Raw genomic sequence first — 23,406 nt, 5'->3', positions numbered from 1 at the left:
GTTCAGCGTGTATTAGAACTAGTTGCCTATTTTCAAGTTCCTGATAGCTGCAGTCAGTGTATCAAAGCAATGGCAATGTGTAGTTACATTTTAATCTTAAATATTGAAAGCAATGATTATTTTTATAAATTTATTTTTTATTTATTTGGATCCTCTCTGGTCATAGATATATGCTAGCAGCATTTGGCTTAATATTTATTAGTACCTCTCAAGTGATAGGGTGCTGTATGTAATGTGATTGCTCTGCTGTTACTTGGGATAATCAGTAAAACAAGGCTGTTAATCAAGCAGTGTTATGAGTGACCCAGTTCTTTTTAAATGTCAGTCTCTAAAGATAAATAGTGCCTCAGTTTATAAGAGAGGAGGAAAGATATTTTTGTTATGCCTGGCTGAATAAGTGGCTGAGGATAAGCTAGAAACTGAATGTCAATTGAGTTGGGTTGTATTATGGTAAAGTATTCACTGGGAATTGTTGACTATTAATCTTAAGGAGTGTGTATATATATGTGTGTATGTGTGTGTAGAAAGAGGTATTCAAACTTTAAAATATTAGTTAAATCATACAAAACAGTTTGAGGCAACCGAATATTTCATCAAACTGCTTGTTATTTTCATCCTGCCTATAATATTGGAAATACATTGTGGAAGGACCAGTAAATGTTAGGAGGCTGTTATAGAGGTCTAGGGAGGATAAAGTTGGTTGCAGTTGAGATAGAAATGCATGAACTTTGTAGAGGTTGAGAAAATAAGATATATTAGACTTGGATTAGTAATAGATGATGGGGCAAAAATACCTCTAGGTTTCCAGTTTGGATGGATTGTGTAAGAGCCTCTGAGGTGGAATACCCTGGAAAATAACCAGGTTTAGGGAGAAGAAACTGAGTTCAGACTTGGACATTTTGATTTTGACGTGCCTTTGAGCTTCTGAAACTCAGGATACATGTTTATAGGTGATAATGCATACAGACAAGAAAATGAAAGAGATCACTAAGGGCAAGAGTAGAAAGAGAGGACTCGAAGCACTTAAGAGGTTAATAGAGGAGAAGCAATCAACAATGGAGTTAGTGAAGGTGGATAAAGAGGTAGTACTTTGTCACTGAAGCCAAGGAAAACAGAGTGGTCAACAGTGAAAGGACTGAAAATATGTCTTGAATCCAGTGGGGCCGGAGGGAGGTCATAGATCATTTTAAGTGAAAACTTTTCAAGGAGAGATGCAGAAACCATGTTGAACTGAATTGAGAAAGGAGTTGGAGGGGAGGAAACAGAGATCGTGCTTCTATAACAACTCTTGAAATTTGTTGCACAGGGTAAGAGTATGATGGAGAATTACACATGGCATTGAAAAAGGGATTTTAAAAAATGTTTTTAATTTTTAAATTTTGAGACAGGGTCTTACTCAGACTCCCAGGCTTGTGTGATCTTAGCACATTTAGGTCCGGGACTGGCTCAGGTGATTCTCCCACTTCAGCCTCCCAAGTAGCTGGAATTACAGGCATGTGCCACCATGTCTGGCTAAGTTTTTTGTATTTTGTTTTTTTGTAGAGATGGGGTTTTGCCATGTCGCCCAGTCTGGAACTGGTCTGAACTCCTGGGCTCAAACAATCTGCCTGCTTCGGCCTCCCAAAGTCCTGGGGTTATGGACATGAGCCACTGTGCCCAGCCAAGAAAGGATTCTTTTACAAGGAGTTTTAATTAATTTAATTCATTGGAGTTTTAATAGCTGTGGAGTCACAGTGATGACTTGCTGATCTCTACATAACATGTAACATATACTATATTTACATACTTTGGATTTCCTTTACATGATATTATAAATTATGGGACTCATAATTCATAGTATTTTGCATTTAATTTCAGAGGAAATGAGCTTTGCTCTTCATTGCTTTTAATTAACCCAGTTTTCTACACTAAAAGTACAGAAACTTAGCTACCCTTAAGCCATATATTTTTCCTTTTCAAAAGTATAATCCGAGCCAAACATTAAATTACAAAAAGATTCCTTCATAACTGATCCTGGCTCTCTTGTGGCATAATATTCTTGTTAAGTAGTTTATTCAGGTGGAAGTCTTCTCAAGAATAATTAATACTTTTCCTCCACATTACATATTTTGTGAAACATAATTATCTATGATGTTTTTCCAAATTAATTAAAATTATGTTTTAATTTAAAGCTATGGGAGAAATTTAAAGAATTGAAATGACTTTTTATGTTTTATGATTACAAAAGAATTTTAAATCATTATAAATATTTCAGCGGCATAGGTAAACAAAAGGGCTACTTTCTCTCTTAATTCTATTACACAGATATTTTGAAGTATGTTCTTCTATATTATTTTTCCATGCATGTCTAAAAGCAGTTTTCAAAATAGTAGGTATGTATGTGTATTTAAGCTAACACCTATTTACTAATTCGAAACTTGCTTTTGTCACTTTGCAGAATAACTGTTATTTTAAGGTATGGTAGCATGTTTAATCATGTAAGCTCTACCTTTTTCTAATTTATTTTTGCTTCAAGCCCCTCAGTATTATCAGCTTAGTTTCTCTAACCCAACAATACAACAGTTTAGTTAGAAAAGTCTAACATAAACCATTAAATCTGATGGTTTAATGGGATGAGTTTACCTGAACTTGTTTCAATTGTGGAAGTTACAGTTTTGTCTGAGGTAGCCTGATTATGACAGTATGGGGAAAGCAAGGAATATATTTGCAGAGGAAGGTATGCCAATACTGGGGTCTGAGCTAGAGGTGGAAGAGTGTGTATCATCTAGTCAAGTCGGTGGGAGGCCACTTTTAGAAAATAGACATGTGGATTCTATGACTTTTGAGGCTCAAAACTTGAAACCAGAGCCTGGGATGTTAGATCAAACCAGAGTACGTTGTCAAGATTTGGAATCCCAGTGGTTGCACCAGAGTGAGCTCTAAGAGATAAAAAGCGAGCAGCAAATAAAGCCAAGTCTGAGCAAAAAGGCATAGAATATAGTTCCAGGTTCAAGCTAGGCACCAGGAAAAAGATGATAAATGAAATTACATTCACTATGTTGAAATAAGCAATTTGGTTTCTTGGTCACTTGGACATAGCAGCATGTTTACTATGTTGTGATAATTGATTTTAGGAGGAGAGATCTTTGCCTTTGTTCTGATGCTGCATACCCTTGGGATGTGGTAAAGCCTGAGAGTATATGTTGCTCCCCCCGCAAGGTGGAATTTTGTAGGTTCTGGTGATTGTAGGAAAGGGCTACGTCCTTCCTTTAGGAGCACTTACTGTTGAGAGACAAATTCAGACACATAAACAATAATGAACTCTTCTTACTGGAAAACCTGTCTTAGGTCATTTTAACTTGGAAGTTCATTGATATCTAAGTTTATGCTGGAACAAAGAATTCCAAGTTAGATCATCAGTAGATAGGGCTTCCTGGAGGACCTTTGAGCCAGGATGTGGTGCCACGTAAAACTTGAGTATAATATATATGCCTTATGCCTCCTATACTGTGGAGCCTGGTTTTGGCACTTGGCCTAGCTCAGCTTGGCCTCAGAGAAGGGGATACAGTTAAGGTGTGACAGGCCTATGATCCATTTCAGCATCGTTTCCTGAACCCATTCCCTGCCACACATCACTGTCCAACTTGCTGTACATTCATTTCAGGGAATTCACGTCGTTCTTTTTATGCCTTGAAATGTTGCCTTGAATTATATAACTGACACATTAATTATTATGAATAAGTTCATAGGATGATTTTTAAAAGTAAGTGAGAGGAAGAAAAAACTTTTCCTGGAGGTAGAATTACCTGGCTCACCAATAAAGAAGATGAGAAGAAAAGTTGAAGATATAATTGAGCTTAAGTAGTACTACTGTTTAATGCCCTGTCCCCAAACATTTTTCTCTTGACCCAGGCTTATACTTTTATATAAACTAATATACTTTTCATAGCAACAGCAGTTCAGGAGTTGTAAAGGCAGTGTGAATGGATTATTTTCTTGTCTTTTCAGGCACAATAACCTTGGTGCACGGCCGAAAGGGCTATCTACTCTGGTGAAGAGTGGCGTCCCTGAAGCATTGAGAGCGGAGGTATGGCAGTTACTGGCGGGCTGTCACGACAGCCAGGCAATGCTGGATAAATACCGAATTCTTATCACAAAGGTAGGAAGTTCTTTTAATATTATTTTCGTTGGATGACCTATGAACTAAATTCAGTTTTCATAGCTCTCATAAGTCATAAATGCTTTGAGCTTCTTCATGAATCTATTGAGGTTGTGAAGTCAGTGCTTCTGCCTTTTGTTCTGAACACTTGTGGTAAACAGTGCACTTAGTCATCTATGAACACTGTATACCTTGGCTTTCATTTTTGTCATTCAACTGATTTTATAATAGCGATTTGCCAAATTGGAGTATATTTATATTTCAGGTGTTTTCTAACTTTTCAATTATCCTTAATTGTATGAGATTTATATAGTTATAATCATACATAGTTACTCTAGTATAATTTACAATAAAATTAAAATGAAATTTAAAATTGTAATGTACTTACGTCACCTTACATTTAGATGATGTGGGTACTTGCCCTTTTTATGTCAGTGGCCCTTGGTTCTACTGTAAATTCCTTTGCTTATCTCTAAATACCTGGTTTTAGAACGTAAGTAAAGGCAAGCGTTGGCCTTGACCCTAGACTCGCCACCCTAGGTCTCACCACCTAATTGCTTAATCTACTCTAAATACTTCATTTTTAAATAATGGTAAATTTTTTTTATTTTAAAAAAAACTCTTTTCATAAATAACATTTTTATAACCAAGCTTTTGTTCCTCAGGACTATATGAAATTGTAACTTTTTATCTACTGTTTTCTTTCCTTTTTGCCTCTCCCTTCCATAAGTACTTTCCAAGTGCCTAATATAATTAGTCACTGCTAAATTCAGGTTTAAAAAAAACCATAAAACTGTAACCTTTTTTTTTGGAATATGCAAGATGATCCATTGGTATGTGGGAAAAAAATGTCTGAAGTTCCATTTGTATTTTTTTTAAATGAGTACACCAAAGGAAACTAAGCTGTACTAATATTTGGTGTGCCATATTACTGAGGCTTTATGAAGTCCTTGGGTCCAGTGGCCACTTGTCTCAGGTGGTTTGGGAGTGACCTCAGGGAAGAATGGAACATGCACACTTTGGAGGAATCATTGTGGGGTCCGTACTCATATATTAATTTCCGCAGTATTACAGTTTTCTTGCAGTTTGCATGTGTTAGATTAAGTGGATTTACAGGTAATCTAGTTTTAACTTAATCTTCATAAGATGTGTGATTGGTTTTAAAAGATTGCTATTGCAGGATGCTGCATATCAAGTTATTAAAAAAATTTAATTAATATTATGATAATGACAAAGTAAATACTTTTGGAAACAAACTCATAGAGATGGACATTTTGTAACATTTGGCAATTTAAACACCTCTTTGATTTTTTTCATTGGAAAAATATGCATCACTATAAAAACTTGTACATCTTCATGCTTAAAAACCTGGAATCAGAAATTTTAAATATGTTTAAAACTTATACAAGTAGTTGCAGAGAATCTGGAACTGATTGTTAAAAGCATATAAACACAACACTTTCTGATTTATTCATATGAATACCTAGAAGCTGGTACGGTAGCATGTGCCTGGAGTCTCAGCTATTGAGAGGCTGAAGTGGGGGACTCCTTGAGGCCAGGAATTAGAGGCTGTAATGTACTTATGACAAGTCACCACTCTCTGGCTTGGGCAACATGGCGAGACCCTGTCTCTAAAAAAAAAATAAATAAATAAAGACTATCTAGAGAAAGTAGATATTTCCTAGTCAAATTTCAACAAAATGATTGATGAGTGAGACTGAAAAAATGATATACGTCTGCTTGGGTCTGTGGATCTTTGTAAGTCTTTGTTAGATATGATAACAAAACCATGAATCAAAAAACTGATGCAGAAACAAGTTTTCATTGTTGTTTTGTAAACTGCTATAACAAATAGATTAAAAATAGTGACCCATATTTTATGATTATTTTCATATAAAATGTTTAGAATAGGCAAGCCTATAGAAACAGAAAGTAAACTAATGATTGCCAGGGGTTGGGGGAAAGAAGAATTGGGGGTCACTGCTAGCAGATACGGGATTTGTTTTTAGATGCTGGAAATATTCTAGAATTAACTAGTGGTGACAGTTGCTCAACATTATGAATATACTAAAAAACTTCTGAATTGTACACTTCAAAATGGTGAATTTTATATTTATCACAATAGGAAAATTTCACAAAATAAAAAAATGATGACCTACATTCAATATTGAATGGTATTTTGTAGCATTTTCAATTATCTTTTTTTACATCCTGTCTAAATTTCCATGCTTTATAATATCTGTGATATGTTAGTATAGTAGCTCTTGTACATGATAAATATATATATGTTAGATGTTTATGCCTGGAAGTTTTTATCGATGGAGTATCTGATTGAAATGTTCAGAGACCATAGCTCTGGGTATCAGGTCACTTTTTCATGTAAATAATAAACTGTATACCTTCATTGGCTGCCATGGGGTAGGAGGTACTGCCATACCCCCTTTTTCACTAAGAGGCTTTCTTGATTCATACCTTTTAAAACTTGAAGGCTTGGGGAAAAATGTTAAGAATACCATTCCACAATATTCTTTATGAATTCTTGATAAACAGTGTATGTTCATATAGTGAGAAAATTTTTATCGTTTATACCAAACACCGTGGTAGTTTTAACTATACAACTTGCAAAACAAAAAACAAAAAACAAAAAACCTCTAAGATCAAGAGATAGGGCTGGGCTCAGTGGCTCTTGCCTGTAATTCCAACAGTTTGGAAGGTTGAGGTAGGAGGATGGCTTGAGCCTAGGATTTCAAGACCAGACTAGGCTACATAATGAGACCCTGTCTCTACAACAAAAAATAATAAAATAAAATAAAATAATAATAATAATAATAATAATTAGCTGGATGTGGTTGCACATACTTGTAGTCCCAGCTCTTTCAGAAGCTGAGGTGGGAGGATTGCTTGAGCCCAGGAGATGGAGGCTGCAGCAAGCTGTGACTGTGCCATCACAGTTGAGCTGGGGTGACAGGGAGAGACCCAGTCTCAAAAAAAAAAAAAAAAAACCCCACAAAAAACAGAATGGTAAAAAGCATTTTCATTGAGTGAAATATATGGAAGATACTTGGAGGCTGAGAAATTACATTTTTTAGATTTCTTCCCTCTGGAGTTCTAGCTGTGATTCTCTTTCTGCCAGTGAAGATTGCAGTATTTTTTCTGGCAGCGTGGTTGGCAGATACTGGGACTTCACCAGTTGTGAGATTTTGCATCTGCTTCTGGGCATTTCATTCTCAATCACTTGCCTTCCCTCTGGGGTTCCTGTTTCCTGTGGTTTCCTGAGTGGCCACAGCAACCTCCTAAATCTCTGGACTACAGCTGTGGTGACACACCTAAAGAGCTGGAAGGGCAAAGGACTGCTACAGCAGGATCTTCAGTCTTTTGCTCTTCCAGCTCTTCCAGTGTTTAAGGACCTTCATTCCTGCATTACACCTTTTTTGAAATAGTTTCCCTGACTAAACCCTGTCTGATACACTTGGCATATCTTTTTCTCCATGTTGTCACAAGATGGCTTTCCTACATCCAGCATTACATTTAGAAAAGAAGGGAAAAACAAAGTCTACTCAAGGATGCCAAACTTGAGGCTAAGGGCCCAGTCCTCCAGACTGCCAGCTTTGTTTAAGACTTCTGACACCAGCCACAATTGGGGGGTTCTTAAGGCCATACTGACTTCAGACCAACTAGATTCAAACTTGTAGGTCCTCACAGACTTCCTCAGGTTTCATAATTTGCAAGAATAACTCACAGAACTCAGTAAAGTGCTATACTTACAATTACAGTTTTATTTAATAGCAAAAAGATAAAAATCTGAACCGGCCAAAGGAAGAACTGTATAGGGGAGAATGTGGAACTGGGAGAGTTCCAAATGTGAAGCTTCCATTATTCTCACAGATATGTTACCCTCCCAGAATCATCCTTAAGGACTCATTACCTGCCTAGCATTAATGTGTAGCAATATACACTTGGAGTATTGCCAACTAGGAAGCTCACCTAGTTCTGGTGGTGAGTTTTTATTGGAGTTTTATTACATAGGCATCATTGATTGGATCGTTAACCTACCTGGTAGAACTCAGTCTCCAGGTTTCCCTTCTTTCTTCCCCAGAGGTTGGGCTGTTGGATTGCTCAAAGCCCCAATGCTGTAATCACATGGTTAGCCTTTGTGGTTTGGCCAGCCTATGCCATGAGTCTTCTTCTTAGTGTAAACTATCTGGGGACTTACCATGAATCATCTGATTAACATATACTATAAGATTTGATTAGAAGGGCCCTCCACAAATAACAATCCTGTTATTCAGGAAATTTCAAGGGTTTAAAGGTTACCATCCATGAGCTGCAGCAAAGGCTAGACCTCTCTTTGGCATGTCTGAGCCAAGTCTATCACCCTTTTAAAGAACTTTCCTTAAGCACCGAACAACTCCATCTATATATTCTTGACCAGAATTCTGTTACATGGCTACTAACTTCAACTAGAAATGCTTTTTTATATATAGACACATTGATTTACTCCTCCACCTCCCAAATCTAGGCTTTTTGTAAAGAGGAAAGAGAAAATAGGTATTGAATAGAGAACTACCTTTCTGTTCCCCAGTTGCCTCTTAATATTGGCACTGTTAAGATCTATTACAAAATAAATTATTCTAAAAATATGTGTAAACTTAGTTTATTGTAGAACTGTAAATATTTACTAATTGCCACTTGAGATTAACTAGCAATGTATAATTTAGGTAATATAATAAATATTTTCACATTCAGCTTATAAATCTATGACAGCTTAAAGATTTTCATGTCTATTGTTAATACAGTTATCAAAAACAACATTTTTGTACAAACAATATAGAAATGTGTGGCTGTAATCACATGTGTTTATTCAAGATCTCAAATCATAAGACTTCTTTGACAGAAAGTACAGGGTATATTTAATTGTATTGTCTTCCTTGCATTATAGGCAAAGATGATAATAAGATGAATAATGCTATTATTTCTAAAAATGATTTTTTTCCTTTCTCTGTCTTTGGGTTAGCAATGAGATAACAAGTGCCTGTAGTCAAGAGTGTATGTAGGTACTTCGATGGCAAAAATATCTGAACTTACTAGTCACTCAATGGAAAAAGCATGAATACTCAGAGGATTTTCTCTAAGAAGTGCCTGCATATTTGGCATTTGTTAGTCATGGTTCAGCAGCTGTTTGTCCTTTCTTTTGGTCCAGTTAATTTTTTCTGTCTTGTTAAAGGAATGGCAAGATTTTAGGTTAGTTAATGAAATGGCTCCGCTTGAACAAACAGTTGCTATATAAAAACCCTAACAGAGGCCTCACATTACACAGGGAAGAAGGAATATGAAGTCTATTCTCACACTGCTATAAGGACCTGCCTGAGACTGGGCAATTTATAAAGGAAAGAGGTTTAGTTGACTCACAGTTCCACAGGGCTGGGAAGCCTCAGCAAACTTACAATCATAGTGGAAAGGGAAAGAAACACATCCTTCTCATGGCGTCAGGAAGGAGAAGAATGAGCAGGGGAAATGCCAGACACTTATGAAACCATCAGATCTTGTGAGAACCCACTTACTGTCACGAGAACACCATGGGATAAACTGCCCCTTTGATTCAATTATCTCCACCTGGTCCCTCCCACGACATGTGGGGATTATGGGAACTATAATTCAAATGAGATTTGGGTAGGGACACAGCCAAACCATACCATATTTACAGAAAACTTACTTAAGATTTGGCTTCCATGAAAAAGTAGTCTACCACTTAATTCTATAGTAGGAATGTAGTACTTCAGAATTTGAAGCCACAAATTACATTCTGAAGCATTCTTTCCAGGGGTGGCAAACATACAACTAGCAGGCTATGTAGAGCCTGCAAATATGCTTTGTACAGCTATCAGTATATCAAAGAATGGTATACACTTGTGGATGAAATTTGTACTTTCTTTTGACATGGTGAGCATATTACCCTATTACTTTATCTTTTATACATTTTAATGCTTATTTGGGCCTCAAATATATTTGATTTTGTGACTCCATTATAATACTGTGTCAGCAGCCATTGCTTGCTTCAGAGGAGGGGGCTATCACAGTGTACTTGCAATTGATCAATGTCTACTTCCCCAGCAGACTTTAAAATCCAGAGGAGCAAAGACCACAGCTGCAATGATCTTTATGAGATAGCCTATGCCTGGCATAGAGCCTCACACATTTTAGATGATAAATAAAATTTTTGTCCCTCCTAAGAGGGGCATTAAGGTCATTAGTTGACTTATTTATATAGTTGTTTATTCTTCTGTTCTTTTCCATCAGATATAGCCTTATATTGTGTTAGGTCCTGGATAAAGCTTGTAAATTATGAAGCAATGTCTTTTTCATAGGAAACCTATTCATCTTGCTGGGAAGAGCTATAAGCAATGGGTCAATTTGAGCAACAGATCCTGTAACCTCTGCTGTTTTTACCAGGGAGGAGGTGGGAGCTCTTAAGAATTACTACCCTAGAGAATTTGGCAATAGTAGTGGGACATGTAAACTGAGTCACCTGGAATCATGGTAGGTCAATGCTTGACCTAACATGGTAGGATAGACAGTAATATTGAACACAGAATAGGGTCGGGATTACAGTGTGGAACAATTACACTCTATATGGTCTTGTTGGTTTTATAATCTATAGAAAATAAAGTTCTTCCTATCATTTTGACTGGTAGGAAATGACTCTAGGGACCAAAGTTTTAAAAAGGGTGAAAATGTCTAGATGAGATTCAAATGAAAATGAATCAGGTTCGGAGCTGTAGACCAACTGATAACCTCAGTCTGGAACCAAGAACCAAGCAGGATCAGTCAGAATATTATGTATAAATCCATGGAGAATTATGTTAAATTACTCTGTGCTTCAGAAGGAGCTTTCAGGCACACCTTGCCTTGGTAACAGTGGTAGCTTTGCTTTAGGAGGAGATTTTAGTGCTCACTATGCAGGAAGACCCTGTGTTCGAATCTCAAATTCTACTACTTACTAGTTAGTGACCTTGGGCAAGCTCCTTAACTATCTTCAGACTTAATTCCTTCTTTTGTAAAATAGGCATAATAATATGTGTCTTAAAGGATTGTTGGGCAGCAATCCAAGATGGCCGAATAGGAACAGCTTTGGAGTGCAGTTCCCAGCGAGAATGCAGAGGGTGAGTGATCACCGTATTTCCGAATCAATTTTTACTGCTCACAGACCAGAAGATTCTCGGTGGAAGAGCGCCACAAGTCTCCAGCACAGCTGTTTTGGCCAGTGTAGCAGATCTACAAGCAAAAACACACAAATCTGGGCAACCATTTCAACTGGTGCCTGGAATGCCTGGGAGAAAGAGCCGCCCCTTCAACTGAAAAAAAGGGGGCTGAAACAGGGAGCCAGGTGATCTGGCTCGGGAGGTCCCTCCCGACCCCCAACTCCTGCAAAGACCAGCAATCTGAGATGCTCTGCATTGAGAATTCCACAGCAAACACAGCTGGACCCGGGACGGTCCAGCTCTGTGGGAGGAAGGGCGTTTGCCATTACCGAGGCAGTCCACCACTACAGAGGCAATCCGCCATTACCGAGACAGTCCGCAATTACTGAGGCAGTCTGCCATTACCAATGCAGTCTGCCATTACTGAGGCAGTCCGCCATTACAGAGACAGTCCACCATTACTGAGGCAGACTGCCATTAATGAGGCAGTTCTAACTATACCTCTATAAACAAAAATGCAATGAAGTTCACACAGCAGCAGGGCAGAGCCCATGGCAGCTCAGCAACGCCTCTGCTGGCACACGGTGACTAGGCTAACACCTTGCTGGGCAGGGCATCTCTGAAAAAAGGCAGCAGCACATCATGAACTTATAAATAAAGCCCCACCTTCCCAGGACAGAGCACCTGGGAGAAAAAGGCAGTTATGAGTTCTGCTGCAGCAGACTTCAACATACCTGCCCAGCAGCTCTGCACGGAACAACGGAGCTCACAGCTCAGCATTTGAGCTCCTATAAGGGACAGACTGTCTCCTCAAGCAGCTGCTGACCCCCATATATCCAAGAGACACCTCATGAAGGAGAGCTGAGGCTGATATCTGGCAGGTATCCTTCTGGGACAAAGATAACAGAAGAAGAAACTGGCAACAACCCTTACTGTTCTGCAGCCACCACAGGTGATCCCCAGGCAAGTGGGATCTGGAGTGGACCTTCAGCAGTCCTATAGCAGAGGGGCCTGACTGTTAGAAGGAAAACTAAGAAACAACTCCATCATCAACAAAAAGGACATCCACTCAGAGACCCCATCTGAAAGTCACCAACTACAAAGACCACAGGTAGGTAAGTCCACAAAGATGTGAAGAAACCAGCACAAAAAGGATGAAAACACCCAAAACCAGAACGCCTCTCCTCCTCCAAGGGATGACAGCTCCTCACCAGCAAGGGAACAAGGCTGGATGGAGAATGAGTCTGATGAATTGACAGAAACAGGCTTCAGAAAGTGGGTAATAACAAAATTCTCTGAGCTAAAAGAGCATGTACTAACCCAATGCAAAGAAACTAAGAACTTTGAAAAAAGGTTTGACGAAATGCCAACGAGAATAAACAGCTTAGAGAAGAATATAAATGAATTGACGAAGCTGAAAAACACAACATGTTTCAATAGTCAAATCAACCAAGCAGAAGAAAGGACACTTTTCAAAAGAAGACATATATGAGGCCAACAAATATATAAAAAATGCTCATCATCACTGGTCATTAGAGAAATGCAAATCAAAACCACGTTGAGATACCATCTCACACCGGTTAGAATGGTGATCATTAAAAAATCTGGAGACAGCCAGATTGATTATAGACTGGACAAAGAAAATATGGCACATATACACCATTGAATACTATGTAGCCATAAAAAATGATGAGTTCGGGTCCTTTGTAGGGACATGGATGAATCTGGAAACCATCATTCTCAGCAAACTGACACAAGAACAGAAAATCAAACACTGCGTGTTCTCACTCATAGGCGGGTGTTGAGCAATGAGAACACGTTGGACACAGGGAGGGGATCATAACACACTGGGGTCTGTTGGGTGGACTAAGGGAGGGACAGCAGGGGGTAGGGAGTTGGGGAGGGATAACATGGGGAGAAATGCCAGATATAGGTGATGGGGATGGAGGCAGCAAACCACCTTGCTGTGCATGTACCTATGCAACAATCCTGCACGTTCTGCACATGTACCACAGAACCTTAAGTGCAATAAAATATATTTTTAAAAAAAGGATTGTGGTGAAAATTTAATAAGATAATTTCTGTAAAGCACTTAGTGCATGGCTAATACATGATAAGCACTCACCAATGATAGGGAATGAAGAACATTATAAAGCAGTATATGCCTAAATGAATTATGAAGTAAGCGTTCAGAAATATCATCAGAAAAGTACTCCAGGAAATATAGAGATTGTTGTGGGTTCTTGAGGTCTGTGCAGGTTTCAGGACATTCATCTGAGAAATGGGAAGAAAGAAACCAGGAAGTGGGTAACACCCTGTTATGTACTTGTACCACTATTTCATTCATTATTCGTCAAACAGCGTCTCTTCTGCATCAGAGGCTGTGTTAAGCACCTAGACATATAAAGAAGAACAACACCTATACCCTATTCTTGAGGAATTCACAGCCCAGTGGGGGAAGACAGTGAAAAAAACAAAGAAGTGGCAATAACATGGTTAAGTGCTGTGACACAGGTATGAGCAAAGTAACGAGGACAGAGACTGGATACAGCCATTTCTGCCTAGGAGCAGCGAATGGGTGTATGTGTTTGGGTTGAGGCAATGCCATGCGTAAAGACACAGAGTTGTGAAAGGTCCTGCCATGGTCAGGGGCTGTGAGAAGTTTAGTATGACCTGTGGCTTACTATAGACTCTACAATCTAAGTTAGCATAGATGGTATCTGGGTTTTGCTCACTGTTCTAACCTTAGTACTCAACACTAGGACTGGCCTTTAGTAGATGCTAAACGCTTCCTGAAGGATTTAATGGCGTATGTGGAAAGCATTATGTCCAGTGCTTCTGTATGTCCTCTCCATGTAAGCCTCACAGCTTCTGTGATATGATTACTATTTTTACCATTAAAAAAAAAAAGTCTCATAGTTGCTAAATAGTGGAATCCATGAAGTAGAAAATTTCAAAACTAGAATGAAAGGGACAGCTCATTCCTATTTTTTTTGTCTTGTAAAGATCCTTTAGAAGGAAAAACTCTTTATACTTTTCTGATAATCAGTTATTAAGAGTAATAAAGAAAAGATTGAAGAAATAAAAGCACTGTCTTTTTTTCTATATACTGTTCATTATTTGGAAATGAAAATTTAGAATTTAGAACTATTCTGTTTCTATCAGGAAACATGTATAAACCTTCCAAGTCAGTGAGTAAGACAAATTCTGAAGTATCTAACTTTAAGTCATCTCTTAAAATGAATCTTGAGGCCGGGCGCGGTGGCTCAAGCCTGTAATCCCAGCACTTTGGGAGGCCGAGGCGGGTGGATCATGAGGTCGAGAGATCGAGACCATCCTGGTCAACATGGTGAAACCCCGTCTCTACTGAAAATACAAAAAAACTAGCTGGGCGTGGTGGCGCGTGCCTGTAATCCCAGCTACTCAGGAGGCTGAGGCAGGAGAATTGCCTGAGCCCAGGAGGCGGAGGTTGCGGTGAGCCGAGATCGCGCCATTGCACTCCAGCCTGGGTAACAAGAGCGAAACTCCGTCTCAAAAAAAAAAAAAAAAAAAAAAAGAATCTTGAGCCTTCAACCATTGTCTGTTGTTAGATGACTCCTGCCATTGAAGCGTAGGATACTACTGCCACTGATGAATCACTGGAGGACTTTTACCACATATTGCTGAAATCCTATGTCCTTTGTTGTTTACCATAGTTTTAAAATTATTCCTATTAAACTTCATTTTTCATAATGTTTGAGGTGATCTGAAAGGACAATAGAAGGATCATGACCTTGTTCTTGTGTAGAAACAAGCAAAGAGAATTTAGAGCTTCTGAAATTAATATTTCTTAATTGTTGACTTGAGGACCCCCTAAGCAATGATCACATTTTCACATATTCTTAGCCATTTGAAATGGGGATTGTGTATTTTTTAGGGCAACTCAAATTTTATTAAGCATAACAGAACTATATGTGTACTTTCAGTAATTATATGACATGTGGTATAGTTTACCTATTACATCTGCTGGTTTGTATAACATAGCAAATATTAGACTGTAGTTGTGCTTTTTTGTAAAAATGGTTTTATATTTAATATATATACTTCATATGTTGTTGAAATCAAAACAAGCTTTTAATTGATAAGCTTTTAGAAATATCTCCCTGAGGTGTTTTTGTTTACCACTTGAATTTCTGTTTTTCTCCCAAATGAATCTTCTCTTCCAAAAGTATATATGTATATATACAAGTGTGTGTGTGTGTGTGTGTGTGTGTATTTATGTGTGTGTAAACCGTTTCTTTTCTTTCTTTTTTTTAAGAGACAGGGTCTCACCGTGTTGCTCAGGCTGGAATGTGGTGGCTTTTCACAGCTGCAATCATAGCAGAGTGCAGTTTATTAGTTTAAAAGGATTTAAATGCTATTGTTTGATAGGCTTGGGTTTAAGATTCACCTCTCTCATGTATTAATCTACGATCTTGGAACATTATCTCAACTTTCTAAGCCTCAGTTTTATCATTTTTAAAGCAGGCTTAATAGTAGTGTCTACTGGGATTTTTGTGTGAACTACCTAAAATGATGAAGTGCTTGACATATAGTAAGTACTCATGATTAGCTTCTGCTTTTTATCAATATGATATCACATCATGAACAACAGTAATAGTAATGATAATAGTAATAATGGATATTCATGTCAGGGTATGTTTATAATTTAATACATGTGTTAGATAACTTCCAGTGACACAGTTTTTATAAGATCACATGATGTGTATAACAGCTGATTAAACTGAAATATGAAGTGTCAGATTTGTATTTTTCTGGATTTTGGGTTTCTTTTTCTAGTTGATGAATATCATGGAATATTTGGATTCTAAAATTTGACTTTGTATTGGTTATATGAATTATTATTTTAGTGACTATGCAAATTCAACTATATCATAAAGTCAAATGATATTCTCTAAAAATCATTCCTAAATACTATGTGATACAATCAAGACTGCAAAGCAGGTATTGCTCTCATACACTTATTAATTCACTTATTCAATAACTCTTGATTGATCAACTTTTATGGGCTAGGCTCTCTATTGTTTCTAGGGCTATGCATATAAAAAGAGTTCACACCCTTGAGGAGTACAGCCTATGGAAAGTCAGGCTTATGCACTGATAGATAACTTTATTATGATACAAGTTAGAGTAAGTGTCTTAATCAAATGTGTAGAATTCAGAAGAGATAGTGACAGCTCTGCTTGAGTGAGCCAGGGGAGACTTCACAGAGGAGAGAATATCTGAGGTGGGACTTGAAGAATATTTCTGAGTGGGATAGGAGAGGGCATGTAGTGTAGGGAGTGGCTTATGTAGCTTTTCAGCTTCCATTTAATGAGTTAGCTTGGGTTATCCAGGGAGCCTTTGAGAGTGAAATCAGTGTGTCCCTTCCTTCCCCTACTCTCATCCCCTTGACCAGCTTCATCTACTATTTATGCATCAACGCATGTCTCCTTGTTAAATAGAAACCTCATATAAGTTTATTCTCGTTAGAACAAATATATATCATGATAAGCCTCAGGAATTATATGTCATATCAAAATGATATCATAAAATAATATTTAATTGGTCATCTAGGGTTGATGTAATGCAATTTTAATCAATTAAAGCATCTATTCAGTTAATGTTTAAGTACCTATTGCATTGCAGGTACTGGGCTAGGATGGTAATACATTTTAGCTTTTAAAATTAATTAACTGAAAAAATAACAATTGACTAAAGTAAAGCAATATGAACTTGCAAAGAAGCAGCACTGTTTTATAAACTCCAGAGAGCATTTGTTTAAACCTGTATCAGAGAGCAAAAAGGACAATAGTTGCAAAATCAACTTGGTAGTTGCTGTCAAAAATGCTTTTTGAAATAATAAAAAGCAACTGCAAGAGTGGCCCATTTTAAGATTCTGAAAATTCTCTGCTTTCTACAGCATTATACGGACAGATAGATTTTCCCTGCATTTATTCATGTCAGATTACTGGTACTGCTCAGAGTAAAGCCTGTCTTCTCTCTGTTCTCCACTGTATTATTGTAGCAGATGGCTTTTAATAAAACATTTAGCTAAAGAAGAATTTTTACTCTAGGTTGGTGGAATGTATTATAATGATAATGGAAATTCTCAAGAGGAGATGTTTAATTTGCTATTTTTCTTTCGATTGAATAACATGTAGTGAATATTTAATTGAAAAGTCAAATTATGGTATCTGTTACATCGTTTTTTATTTGATAAGTTTCAAAACTAAATTAAACCCTGTAGGTCATGTAACCAAGTAAATATTTGCTTTTTCTTTACATGGTTTAATTTTTTAAAAATTTAAGGCAGTTAATTAGTCAAATAACATTCAGTACTAGATTTCATTGAGAGTCAGAGCATTGCTTAATTATATGGCTGCTCTGTTCTCTCATCACCTTGTCTAGGTGTAGGCATTGAGTTTTTTGATAGAATGAGGTTATTTCAGCTGTGTCTGTACCATTGGTATTTATAAAAACCACAGGCTGTTGTATAAAAACTACATTACTGATATAAAATTTACAAAGATTTCCTCAGAAAATTTATAGTTACAAAAAATTTACTAACCAAAACAATGAGGCAGGGAAGGAGAATAAAGAGTACTCATTGTGTTGTAATGTAAATGCCTCGAATATGTAGGCACTGGAAAGTCTTTATTAAAATAAGCTAAGAATTGGCCGAGTGCAGTGGCTCACACCTATAATCCCAGCACTTTGGGAGGTCGAGGCCAGCTGATTGCTTGAGCCTAGGAGTTTGAGACCAGCCTGGGCTACATGGTGAAACCCTGTCTCTACAAAAAATACAAAAATGAGCCAGGCTTGGTGGCACATGCTTGTAGAACCAGCTACTAGGGAGGCTAGGGTAGGAGGATCACTTGAGCCCAGGAGGCAGAGGTTGCAGTGAGCCGAGATCATGCCACTACACTCCAGCCTGCATGATGGAGGAAGGCCCTGTCTCAAAAAACAAACAAACAAAAATACCCTAAGAATTAATGAAAGAAGTTTTTAAAGAAAATATACAATTTATTTTCTCTTTACTTGCAAATTATACATTTGCTTATGGTTATTTTTTACAGGATAATTTAAATCAAAGTTTCTTTTTTTTTTTGAGATGTAGTCTTGCTCTGTCACCGAGGCTGCAGCAGTGGCATGATCTCGGCTCACGGCATCCTCTGCCACCCAGGTTTGAGTGATTCCCTTGCCTTAGCCTCCTGTGTAGCTGGGACTACAGGCGCGCACCACCACACCTGGCAAATTTCTTTTTTGTATTTTAGTAGAGATGGGATTTCACCATGTTGGCCAGGATGGTCTTGATCTCCTGACCTCGTGATCTGCCTGCCTCGGCTTCCTAAAGTACTGGGAATACAAGCATAAGCCACTATGCCTGGCCTCAGATTTTCTTAATCCTCATCCTTTGGGATCTTTCATTTACTGTCTATATAAGGGTGATATCTACATGTATAAAAACTGTAATTATATGTGAATTTGAGAACTAATAGTTTTCCTCTCAACTCTCCAACACTGTTAGTATAAAAAGTTAAAAATATGTTCTATGTATTTTCATGTACTTAAGTGACATATTCTATTGTTAGTAACAAACGTAGTTTTTGTTATCCTTCAAATGTGTTTAATAGTTTTCAGGTAAATTAAGAAAAATATAATTTTCTAATATTACGTTCATTCTGATATTATGGAATTAGAGTAGGAGTATACAGTTTTGAGGAAAGATGTTAGAGGTCATTGTTGAGCATAGATTATTTCATGGCTTACATGGTTCACTTTTTAAAAATTTGAGACAGTGTGTTAGTCAAATAACCCTCAATACTAGATTTCATTGAGAGTCAGAGGATTGCTCTGTTCTTTGTCTTCACCTTGTGTAGTTGTAGGCATTAATCAGTAATAAAATCAGTACTTGCCTGGGCGTGGTGGTTCACGTCTATAATCTCAACACTCTGGAACACCAAGGCAGGAAGATCTCTTGAATCTTGAGTCCCTGTCTCTATAAAAAAATATAAAAATTAGCTGGGTGTGGTGGCACATGCCTATGATTGCATCTACTTGGGACGCTGAGATGGGAGGATCACTTGAGACAGGAGGCTGCAGTGAGCTGTGATTGTGCCATTTGCCATTTTAATGGCAAAACCTGCAATTACTTTGGCACCAACCTCATCTCCTATTTTTAAGAACCTGGAATTAAACTCCTGGATTCCAATTTCGTTACTTTATTGACATTAGCACATATTTTTAGCACATATTTATATTTTATTGGGTAATATGGTGAGGTTAGTTTTCTCTAGGAATTTCACTTTGTCTTTGATTTGCTTTTGTATTTAAATTTAGGAAATTTATGTTTAGATGTATTTACTATTGATTAGGGCTGAGGTAAAAAAAAAAAAAAGGGATAGGCAACTGATACCCATGAGGTAGGTGTCAAAAGTTTATCTTCGTGACTGTTGCCCCAACATGTCATACATTTCTGCACGTTTTGGTAATGGTTCCATTTTGCAGTCTCTTACCTGATTGTTTCACAATCTGTTTCTCAGTATCTTCCTTCATTTTTGTGTCTCTTTATGGTTTTTTTTGTTTTTGTTTGTTTTTGTTTTTGTCTCTCCATTATATCTTCCATTCTCTTTTTTATCTGCCTCCCTTTCTTAATTGTCCAAAATGTAGAGTTGACTCTTTAAGAATGCAAGTGTTAGTGACTGGTTTCCACCTCAAGGCAGTTGAAAAATTGTGTATAACCTTTTACTACCCATAGACCTAACTACTAATAGACTATTGTTGAGTGGAAGCCTTAGCAATAACATAGTCAGTTAACACATATTTTGTATTATGCAACAAGTGCAAAGATTCTGCATGTGGTGATGTAGCTACATTGACAGCTTCATGAATTTTCTCTTTTAATTATAATAATTATTATTTTTTACTATGGTCCTTTGCTGGATTCATTTATTTTGAAATGGTGGACATCCACAGCTGTAGACTTCAATCAGTGGTACTTACTCAGAATTCAGCTTTTTCTTGTAATGTTGTGACTTTTCTGTGCTTCTTGAAAGCACTTTCAGCTGCACTAATGTCACTTCATATGGGTCTCATGGTGTTATTCAAGTTTTATGATATTGGACTAAACAATGAGAAATATGTGAGAACTGTGATCACTTTTTACAATGACAAAATGTACTGGAGAGATGAACTGCTCACATGGAGATGATTAGCATTATACAGCATTTCAGGCAGATAGACTCACCACAATAGCAATCCGAGATGGGGTTGAAAATTTTACAGTTGCATAGTATGTACTACATTTAATTTTATGTAGTTATGATATAATGCTGCATCTTTATGTTTGTTTGGTTTTTTTCAAATCTTATTTTAGATTGGGGGGGTGCATATGCAGGTTTGTTTGATGTATGTATAGTATGATACCAAAGTTTTGGGTGTGGATGATCCTGGCACTCCGGTACTGAGCATAGTACCCAGTACTTACTTTTCAAGCCTTCTCTCCTTCCCCTTCTATTAGTCTCTAGTGTCTGTTGTTGCCATCTTTATGTCCATGAATACCCAATGTTTACCTCTTGCTTATAAGTGAGAATATGTTGTACTTGGTTTTCTGTTTTTATATTAATTTGGTTAGGATAATGTCCTCCAGCTGCATCCACATTGGTGCACAGGACATAATTTCATTCTTTTCTGTGGCTGCATAGTATTCCATGGTGTATATGTACCACATTTTCTTTTTCCAATCCACTGTTGATAGGCACTTGTGTTGATTCCATGTCTCTGCTGTTGTGAATAGTGCTGCAGTGAACATGGGAGCATGTGTGTCTTTTTGTTAGAAATATTTTTTTCTCTTGGATATATATCCAGTAATAGGATTGCTGGATTGAACTGGCTACAATGGTAGTTATTTGAGAAATCTCCAAACTGCTTTCCACAGTGGCTGCAGTAATTTACATTCCCACCAACAGTGTATAAATATTGATTTCTCTTTCTCTGTAACCTTGACAGCATCTGTTATTTTTTTGACTTTTAGTAGTAGCCGTTTTGACTAGTATGAAGTAGTTTCTCATGGCGATTTGGATTTGCCTTTCTCAAATTAGTGATGCTGAGCATTTTTTCATGTTTATTGGCTGCTTGTTTGTCTTCTTTTGAGAAGTGTCTGTTCGTGTTGTTTGCTCACTTTTTAATGGGGGTTATTTGTTTTGTGCTTGTTTAATTTTTTAAGTTCCTTATAGCTTCTGAATATTAGACCTTTATCAAATACATAGTTTCTGAATATGTTCTCCTATTCTGTAGTTTTTCTGTTTACTCTGTTGATAGTTTCTTTTCCTGTGCAGAAGCTCTTCAGTTTAATTAGGTCCCACTTGTTTTTTTTTTTTGTTGTTTGTTTGTTTGTTTTTTGAGACAGAGTCTCATTCTGTCGCCAGGCACCAGGCTGGAGTGTAGTGGCACAATCTCGGCTCACTGCAACCTCTGCCTCCCAGGTTCAAGCAATTCTCCTGCCTCAGCCTCCTGAGTAGCTGGGACTACAGGCACGCACCACCACGCCCAGCTAATTTTTTGTATTTTTTTAGTAGAGACGGTATTTCACCATGTTGACCAGGATGGTCTCGATCTCTTGACCTCGTGATCCACCCACCTTGGCTGCCCAAAGTGCTGGGATTACAGGCTTGAGCCACTGCGCCCGGCCTAGAATAATTTTTTTTTTCTAGTTTTGTGAAAACTAACATCGGTAGTTGAATAGAAATAGCATTCAATCTCTAGCTTTCTTTGGACAGTATGGCCACTTTAATGGACTTGATTCTTCCAATCTTTTGATGATGGAATTTTTTGTTTGTTTATCATTTCTGATTTCTTTGAGCAATTTTTTGTAGTTCTCCTTGTAGAAATCTTTTACCTCCTAGGTTAGATATATTCCTAGGTATTTGTGTGTGTGTGTGTGTGTGTGTGTGTGTGTGTGTGTGTGTGTGTGGCTAATTGTGGGACTATGTTATTGATTTGGCCCTCAACTTGAACAATATTGCTGTATAGAAATGCTACTGATTTTTGTACACTGATTCTATATCTTAAAACTTTTCTGAAGTCATTTATCAGTTTATCAGTTCCAGGAGCCTTCTGGCAGATTCTTTAGGGTTCTGTAGTATAGGATCAACTTATGAGTGAAGAGAGATCATGTGACTTCTTCTTTTCCTATTTGGGTTCTTTTCTTTGTCTTGCTCAATTATTCTGGCTAGGACTTCCATTATTATGTTGAATAGAAGTGATGAGAATGGGCATCCTTGTCTTGTTCATTCTCAAAGGGAATGCTTTCAGTTTTTACCTGTTCAGTATATTTGCTGTAATGGTTCCTGTTCTTTTGAGGTATGCTCCTTCGATTCCTAGTTTCTTGAGTATTTTTATCATGAAGTGGTGTTGGATTTTATCTAAAGCTTTTTTTCATATCTGTTGAGATAATCACATGGCTTTTAAAAAAATTCTGTTTCAGTGTTCAGTCAAATTTATTAGCTTTTTGATATGCTGTTGAATTTGGTTTGTTAGTATTTTGTTGAGGATATTTTCATCTATGTTCACTAGAGATATTGGCCTATAGTTTTCTGTTTCTGTTGTGTCTTTGCCAGGTTTTTCATATCACATTGATGCTGACTCTGATTTTATTTACTTCAAAGTAATTTTTGATATCTGCCTTAATTTCGTTGTTTAGCCAAAAGTCGTTCAGGAGCATGTCTTTTAATTTCTATGTAATTGTGTGGTTTTGAGGGAGCATTTTGATACTGATTTCTATTTGTATTCCACTCTGGTCCAGGAGTATGATTTGTATGATTCTGATTTTTTTTTTTTTTTTTTTTTGAGACGGAGTTTCGCTCTTGTTAACCCAGGCTGGAGTGCAATGGCACGATCTCGGCTCACCGCAACCTCTGCCTCCTGGGTTCAGGCAATTCTCCTGCCTCAGCCTCCTGAGTAGCTGGGATTACAGGCACACGCCACCATGCCCAGCTAATTTTTTGTATTTTTAGTAGAGACGGGGTTTCACCATGTTGACCAGGCTGG

The 23,406-nt window shown here is 37.5% G+C and overlaps 1 protein-coding gene across 9 annotated transcripts in view; it reads left to right on the top strand.

Annotated features, from left to right (window-relative positions):
- Positions 1-23,406, top strand: part of RABGAP1L (RAB GTPase activating protein 1 like) — a 709,048-nt gene that overhangs the window by 194,497 nt on the left and 491,145 nt on the right. For all 9 annotated transcript variants that reach the window (XM_074390018.1, XM_010336102.3, XM_074390015.1 and 6 more), the window contains one exon: positions 3,988-4,138. In XM_074390018.1, the coding sequence (XP_074246119.1) occupies positions 3,988-4,138 (151 nt within the window). The remainder of the gene's footprint in view (positions 1-3,987; positions 4,139-23,406) is intronic.

The sequence above is a fragment of the Saimiri boliviensis genome, chromosome 19 (genome assembly GCF_048565385.1).
Source record: "Saimiri boliviensis isolate mSaiBol1 chromosome 19, mSaiBol1.pri, whole genome shotgun sequence".
Classification (NCBI taxonomy): domain Eukaryota; kingdom Metazoa; phylum Chordata; class Mammalia; order Primates; family Cebidae; genus Saimiri; species Saimiri boliviensis.
The sequence above is the reverse complement of the archived record's forward strand: the minus strand, read 5'-3'. Positions and strand labels throughout refer to the sequence as shown.